Raw genomic sequence first — 7,328 nt, 5'->3', positions numbered from 1 at the left:
TAGTTCCAGGACAGGCTCCAAAAAGCACAGAGAAACCCTGTCTCGAAAAACAAAATAAATAAATAAATAAATAAATAAATAAATAAATAAATAAATAAAGTATGAAATCCTGGCTTCACCTCCCAGTAAATAGCAGGAGCTGGAGAGGTAGCCTAGCAGTTAAGAGTGCTTTCTCCTCCTTCAGAGACCAGAGTTGAGCTCTTTGTGATCACCTGTAACTAGTTCCAGAGGGACCCAACACCTCTAGCCTCCACTAGCACCCACACAGACATACAACCAAACAAAAACTCACACAAGGCTGGGGTGTGGCTCCAGTCAGTAGTGCCTGCCTAGTGGTATACAAGAATCCCCGAGGACAAGTCCCCACAGCGCAGAGTGAGGAATCTGGAATCCCAGCACTTGCAAGGTGGCCGTGGTGTGATAAACTACACAGCTAGTCTGGACTATTCGACCTTGTTCAAAAACAAAACCCGTGTGGTTGTACAGGCCAGCTTTTAATCCTGGGGCAAAGGCAAACCTAGTCTACATAGAGAGTTTTCAGAACAACCTGGTCTACATAAAAAGTAATAAGTAAATTTTACAAGCTTTTGTTTTGTTTTGTTTGTCAAGACAGGGTTTCTCTGTGTAACCAACCTGGCTGCCTTGGAACTCACTTTGTAGACCAGGCTGGCCTCAGACTCTATGAGACCCACCTACTGCTGCCTTTCAAGTGCTGGGATTAAAGGTGTGTGCCACCACTGCCCGGCTTTTTACATTTTAAAATATGGCCTGGCCTTGTAGCTGGAGAGACAACTCAGGTTAAGAGCACTTTTTGCTCTACCTGGCCTCAATTTAGCACCCTCTAGACAGTTCACAACTGTAATTCCAGTTCCAGGGGATCTGACACCCTCTTCTGGCTGCTGAGGGTACCATGCACATATGTGGTTCATGCTAGTAAACACTCATATACATGAAATAAAAGAAACAAGTCTTTTTAAAAATGTGACATGGGCCAGCGGTGGTGGAGGCAGAGGCAGGGGGATCTCTGTGAGTTTGAGGCCAGCCTGGTCTACGAGAGCCAGTTCAGGACAGGCTCCAGAATACCTTGACTAGAGGGTCAGTTAGAAGTCAGTGGACAAGAAGGTGGGCAGATCTTAAAAGAGAAAACCTTTTTGCTATTGCAGAAAGTTCCTTGGGGGGAGGGGTCTTTGATGGTAGGGTCCACTTCTGTGACAGCTACGAATTGCATATTTAAATGGCTGCCCTACAAAGGGAGGAACCTGCCTGGCGGTCACTCACCAGTCCTCCCCTTCTGCACGAGAGGCCCTCCCCAGAGCTCGCAGCCAGCCTCTTAGGTCCTCCAGTGTGTCAGCTGCAAGGACGTAGGTCCTCATGCCCGGGTGCTCTGCCTGCGAGGGACAGAGGCTTGGAACCAGAACTCAGAGGAAGTGCGGTAAGACTTCTCCGAGCGTGGAAACCCCAAGGCGTGGTCACCTCAAGTTCCCACCTACCACCTAACAAGAACCCACCAACATACTCACTGTGAAGGTGAATCGCCGGCCCCGTGGGGCTCCTGGCCCATCCGGCCTGACGCTGTAGCTGGGTAAGAGTACACTGCCCAGCACACTCTCCTCTCTGCTGTCTGCAGAGGGCAGTTGGGGTCAGAGGTCAGGAAGGTGTCAGGGCAACTGGAAGCCTGGGAGAGGAACTGGTGGGAAAAGGCCAGCCGGGACACTGACCCTTGTAGTAGAAGAGGCAATGTCCTGAGAGGACGAACCAACGGCGTTTCCACAGCCGGAGGCCTGAGCTGTCCTAGGGAGAGAGATAAGAAAGGGCCTCAGCAGAGAGCAGAGAAGAGAAAGTAGATGGAGAAAGTGGCCCGGGGGACAGAGGGACAGAGACTAGGTGGAGGGAAAGACAGAGACAGAGGGACAAAGGTCTAGAGAGACCTGAGGAAAGAGAGATGGGGGCAGAGACCAAAAAAAAAAAAAAAAAAAGAGAGAGAAGAAGGGAGAGGAGAGAAAGAAAGAGAGGAGGACTCTAGGGACCAATCATTCAGCTACACAACAAGCCAGAGTAAGAAGTAAAGAAAGGTACATAGAGAGGTAAAATCCCAGAGGCAAAAGAGAGACAGGATAATTTAAGAAAAGCTGTCAAGAAACAAGTTAAGCTAAGGCTGGGCATTCATAAGAAAGAATAAGTCTCTGTGTATTTGGGAGCTGGGTGATGGGCCCCTAAAGAGCAAAGCACAAAGAGTAAAAAGAAAATAGAAAAAAAGAAAAAAAAGAAAAACCCAACAACAAAATCCTGACTTCAAAAACTAAAAAAAGTATAACAAATTACACAACAGTCTCCACTAACTCTAGAATATTTTACTATCCTCCCTAAACATGTAAACGTACCTAGTAGCAATCAGCAGCCCTGTATTAGTCAGGGTTGTCTAGGGCAGGGACTCTAAACTTTCCTAATGCTGTGACCTTTTAATATAGCTCTTCATGTTGTGGTGACTTCCAACCATAAGAATTATTTCATTGCTACCTTGTAACTGTAATTTTCCTACTATTATAAATCATAATGTAAATATCTGTTTTCAGATGGTCTTAGGTGACCCCAAATTCATGACCCACAGGTAGACGAACAGAACTTATAGAATGATGTATCATCTATCTATCTATCTATCTATCTATCTATCTATCTATCTATCTATCTATCTATCTATCTATCTATCTATCTAATCTATCTCCTATTATCTATCTGTATAAATGGGACTTATTAGAATGGTTTACAGGCTGTGGTCTAGCTAGTCCAACAATGGCTGACCACCAATGGAAGATCCAATAATCCAGCAGTTGCTTATAAGACTGAATGTCTAGGTGGTCTTCAGTATACGCTGGACCCCCCCCCCCATAGGCTGAAACCAGGAGCCTCTACATGGTAGGCAAGTGCTCCACCATTGAGTTATATTCCCCAGATTATATTAACTATGCTTTTTATAATATCCTGATTTAAGAAAGGCATTCAGAAGCCTTTGTTCCTTCAGAAGTTTAAATGGAGTTATACAATTCCCATCCGCTTCTATGGTGTTGACAGGGTTATTTTTATGTTATTAATAAATGAAGGAGTGAGGTTGTTTGAGCTTTTGAAACCTTACTTCATAAGCTCTGGGACACAGCCAAGAGTGTAGCCAAAACTTTACAACAGGCTTCCTTTTCTGACCTGATTATTAATGGAAATCATTCCCATGGTTTTACTTCATTATTGTGGTGATTATTAGGTTTTAGCAGGTTATGACGTCCTTCCTCCTTAATTCATATTTAGAAACAAGAAATAAAATCAGGAGTCAAAGAGACAGAAAAAACAAACAGTTTTATTACTGGTAAAACTAGCTGGAAAGCAAGGCTGAGGTCTTGAATCATAAGCTTTGCTCAAATGCAAGGCAACAGTGGCTTTAGTATCGTAGGCTTCTCATCTCCCATTCCAGACGTCAGGACTAGCAGCATTTTCTATACTTCCAGATCTCTTGTTGATTTGCTCAGTGTGACCCTTTCGCAGGGTCAACTTGGATTCTGGATGGCTACTCCAATTTCAGTCATCAAGTCTAAATTCTGGTTTCCAAGAAGAAATGGCACCCAAGGAGTCATCTATAAAGGTAAGTATTCTGGAGAACGGGTACAGCTGGACATTTTATCACATTCTTGAGTTGAATTTAGGCATCCTGGCAGGGGCAGGGCTGGGAAACCCCAGGTCTTTCTTACTGGGATGAGCAAGACACTAACTACAAGGTATACTTGCCTTGGGGGGTAGGCTGTTCACCAGAGAGGAAGCAGGATGCAGTTGAAGCACTTAATGCTTGATTTCCTCTGGTTCTGTCCCCAGAGAGGCTGGTAGGTAGGATCTCCCTTCCTAACTGGTGTCTGGTTTTTCTAGGGGCAGTATAGTGAACTGTCATAGGGCAGGAAGGTGGCACATGATGGGGCACCACAGTAACAAGGTTTTCTTAGTTGTTCAGGATCTATCCTTTCTTTGTCTTCACTGCTTATTTGGTTCAGGAACCTTCCTGAATAGTCATAAGAGAGTTCTTCTCCTGGCAAAATAGCTTTGGCTGCAAAAAGTGCCAGCTTAGGTACCATTGAGTCAATTCGGACAGGAATCATCAACAGGTTTGGCTCACAAGAATGATTCAGGAATCTCCCAATATTTCCTATGTAGGTAGGGTCGACAAAAGTTTCCATGACCTGCCCATTATAAATATGCTCTCTGATGGCGATGATGTAATTTGGGTCATGTGCTGTTTGTAGGTGAATTCTTCTCTGTACTTCAGAGAATCCTAAAATCTCCCCAGCATACTCACAGACGAATCTTCCCTTGGGTATAGATTCCAAGGTCCGAAGTCCCCAGCCCTTTTTGTCTGTCTGGAACACCTGGAGATGGAACTGCAGACCATGCTGGACCACCCTGTTTCTGCAGCGCTCACCACACTGGCAGAGAACATTGCACTCAAAAACGGGCTTGGCGTACTTTGCTTCCAATCCTATGTTGCTGAGGCACAGACTGTCATCATAGTTATTCTCGTGGCGGAGACAGGAGCAAGTGCCAGGGAGACATGGAGTGTCGGAGCAAGCACACCCAGGAAAGGTTATCTGTGTGGGGTCGATGTCTGCTCCAGGCCCAGCGACATGATCAGGAGTATACTGCAAAAATGAGAGCTGTTTGTTAAGAGTGGCATTCACGTGTTTCACATGAATGTAAGGTATGTACAGCTTTTGATACAGACATTTCCTAATTCCAGCATATATGAAAAAACAAACCTGCAAAAACACATTGAAATATGACCCAAGAATATCCTTCTCCACTTAAAGAAATTAAGTTTTAAAGACTTATTTTGATTTTTACTTATGTGAATGTGTGTCTGTGTGTGTTTTATGTGTGCCAGTCCCCATGTAGGTCAGAAGAGGACATATGATCTCTGGAGCTGAACATAGAGGAGGTTATGAGCTGCCTGGCAGGAGTGCTAGGAACCAACTCTGATGCTCTGCAAAAACAGCAATTCCCTCAACCGCAGCGACCTCGCTCCAGTCCCAAGACTAACTTCCAAAACTTGAAAGTTTTGCGATCTTACAGGAATAAAGATAGCAGTATTTTTTCTATAATCAAGAATTGAAATCTTTAAAACTCTAAAACTTGCTTCTCTCACAATTTTGAATATTAGGAACTGACACTTTATTCTTTATTCTTTGAGAATTGCATATGTGTGTACGATGAACTATGATCATAACTCTCTATGCCACCCCTCACATCCACCTCCCAGGTTCTAGTCCTCTGTTTTTCTTTTTCATAGCCCGCTTAAGGCTGCCTGTATGTGTGTGGCGTGGGGCTGTCTCCTGGAACATGGGGAACCTGTTAGTAGTCACTCCTCCCAGCAGCTATCACCTGCCAACAGGTCCTACGTTAGGGGAAGTTTCTCAGGAGTTACTTCCCCATGTAGGCTGGGATTTTGGCTGGTTTAATTGTGTGAGTCTTCTCAGCTAAGCACAGCTGCTGAGTTCACGAGCACACTAGCCACACCATGTCCAGAAGACAGCATTTCACAGCACTCCTCCCATCCTCCAGCTCCTACATCTTCCCTGCCTCCTCTTCTGTGATGTTCCCTGAGCCTTGGCAGGGGTGGGAGGATTGATAAAGATGTTCCATTTAGGGCTGAGCACTCATAACCGTTTATTCTCAAGCACTCTGACCAAAAACTGCTAAATTTGATGCCTGCATGAAGTTCAATATTTTATCCTGAGTTTCTTTTTCCCTTTTAGCTTTATCTGATAATGTATATACACACATATATTCATTATGAGACGTTCCAGGGTTTTTTTCCTGGGGGTAAGAAAGTCATAAATGTTAAATCATTAACAAATAATTCTAAAATGGAATTTATTAAATAGGTGTCAATATATGAACTATAGATGGATCTGATACATGTAAAGAAATTCTGTTCTTCAATGGCAATGGGTTTTTGATCCTACTGCACGTACTGGCTTTGGGGGAGCCTAGGCAGTTTGGATGTTCACCTTACTAAACCTGGATGGAGGTGGGCGGTCCTTGGACTTCCCACAGGTCAGGGAACCCTGATTGCTCTTTGAGCTGATGAGGGAGAGGGACTTGATCGGGGGAGTGGGAGGGAAATGGGAGGCGGTGGTGGGGAGGAGGCAGAAATCCTTAATAAATAAATAAATTAAAAAAAAAGAAATTCTGTTCTTAGTAAATGACAAAGGGATAATTTGAAACATTTCTTGGTGTTTTATATGTACCTGCATTTTCAAAAGATTACATTTATAAAATATGAAAAATAAAACCTGAAATCTAAAATCTTTATGGAAAGCCTTCTGTCTTAATTATTCCCTGACAAGTGTTAAGAAGCACATTTTTAAACCCTGAAGCTTAAAGCATCTCTTAGGACTGGGGAGATGGCTCTATTGGTAGAGTGCCCTACAAGGACAACTATCTGACTCTAACCCCCCAGAAGACATGTAGAGTCTGGGTGGCAGCATGTACCCTCCAGTCTAGCACTGGAGATGTAGAGACTGCAGGATCCCTGGACTCACTGGCCAGCCAGTCTAGCTGAGCAGTGAGCTCCAGCTTCAGTAAGAGACCCTGCCTCAAAGAGAGATGGTGGAGAGCAAATGAGGATGACTAGCAATGTCAACTTCTGGTCTCTATACACATGGCATGTGTGCACCCCCCCCACCCCTCTTAAGAACCTAACAAACTTTATTTACAGAAAAATTGTTGCTTACATAGAACTTTATTTATATCTACCTCTTTCCAAAAAGGAGTTAATGAGATTGTTTTAAAGAGGTAAGGTAATGTGCAAAAGGCAAGCATGAGGGAAATACACCTCAAATGCCTATGTGTTCATTCCTCAGCCTGTGGTCCTGGTGAGAGGTAGTGTAACATTTAAGAGGTGGAGCCTAGTAGGAGGGAGCCTATTTTTTGGGCATAGCCCTCATAGAGAACATTGGGATCCAGTATTTTCCTGTATTTACTCTGCTTCTCAGCTGCCATGAACAATTTCCTGTACTACATATTCCCACCTTGAAGATAAGCCTTAGCACAAAGTCAAGCAATGGGTCTTCAACCTTCAAAGTGTGAGCCCAAAGAAACCATTTTCTTATATGTACAGTGTGTCGGATAGGGTTGGGGGTAAGACAGTTTTAGTTGTCCTGAAATTTCTGGTAATACTTCTGTCTCAGTCTCTACAGTACTTGAATAACCATGCCCAACAACCAACCAACCTACCTACCTTCCTTCCTTCCTTCCTTCCTTCCTTCCTTCCTTCCTTCCTTCCTTCCTTCCTTCCT

General features: G+C 44.0%; 2 protein-coding genes across 2 annotated transcripts in view; both read right to left on the bottom strand.

Moving 5' to 3' along the window:
• Nucleotides 1-1,183: 1,183 nt before the first annotated feature.
• LOC113458041 (pleckstrin homology domain-containing family A member 4-like) lies at nt 1,184-3,222 on the bottom strand. Its single transcript, XM_026788287.1, has 4 exons — nt 3,196-3,222; nt 1,719-1,791; nt 1,521-1,621; nt 1,184-1,388 (listed from the first exon to the last, which is right to left on the bottom strand). Exons 1-4 carry the CDS (start codon nt 3,220-3,222, stop codon nt 1,275-1,277), a joined length of 315 nt encoding a protein of 104 aa, XP_026644088.1. The 3' UTR covers nt 1,184-1,274.
• Nucleotides 3,223-3,319: 97 nt separating this feature from the next.
• The window catches only part of LOC101998542 (histone-lysine N-methyltransferase SETMAR), a 13,322-nt gene continuing 9,313 nt past the window's right edge, over nt 3,320-7,328 (bottom strand). The window contains exon 2 of the mRNA XM_005364964.3: nt 3,320-4,670. Within this exon, the coding sequence (XP_005365021.1) occupies nt 3,903-4,670 (768 nt within the window). The 3' untranslated portion in view covers nt 3,320-3,902. The remainder of the gene's footprint in view (nt 4,671-7,328) is intronic.

Source organism: Microtus ochrogaster, unplaced genomic scaffold, assembly GCF_000317375.1.
Source record: "Microtus ochrogaster isolate Prairie Vole_2 unplaced genomic scaffold, MicOch1.0 UNK1, whole genome shotgun sequence".
NCBI classification, from domain to species: Eukaryota; Metazoa; Chordata; class Mammalia; order Rodentia; family Cricetidae; genus Microtus; species Microtus ochrogaster.
The sequence above is the reverse complement of the archived record's forward strand: the minus strand, read 5'-3'. Positions and strand labels throughout refer to the sequence as shown.

Bases quoted from the DNA above. Each gene is read 5' to 3' on its own strand.
- LOC113458041 (XM_026788287.1), bottom strand. From the start codon at position 3,222: ATGGGAATGATTTCCATTAATAATCAG. The intron at 1,792-3,195 runs GTCAGAAAAGGA...CTCTCTCCCTAG, and splicing joins TGATTTCCATTAATAATCAG to GACAGCTCAGGCCTCCGGCT. The intron at 1,622-1,718 runs GTCAGTGTCCCG...TGCCCTCTGCAG, and splicing joins TTGCCTCTTCTACTACAAGG to ACAGCAGAGAGGAGAGTGTG.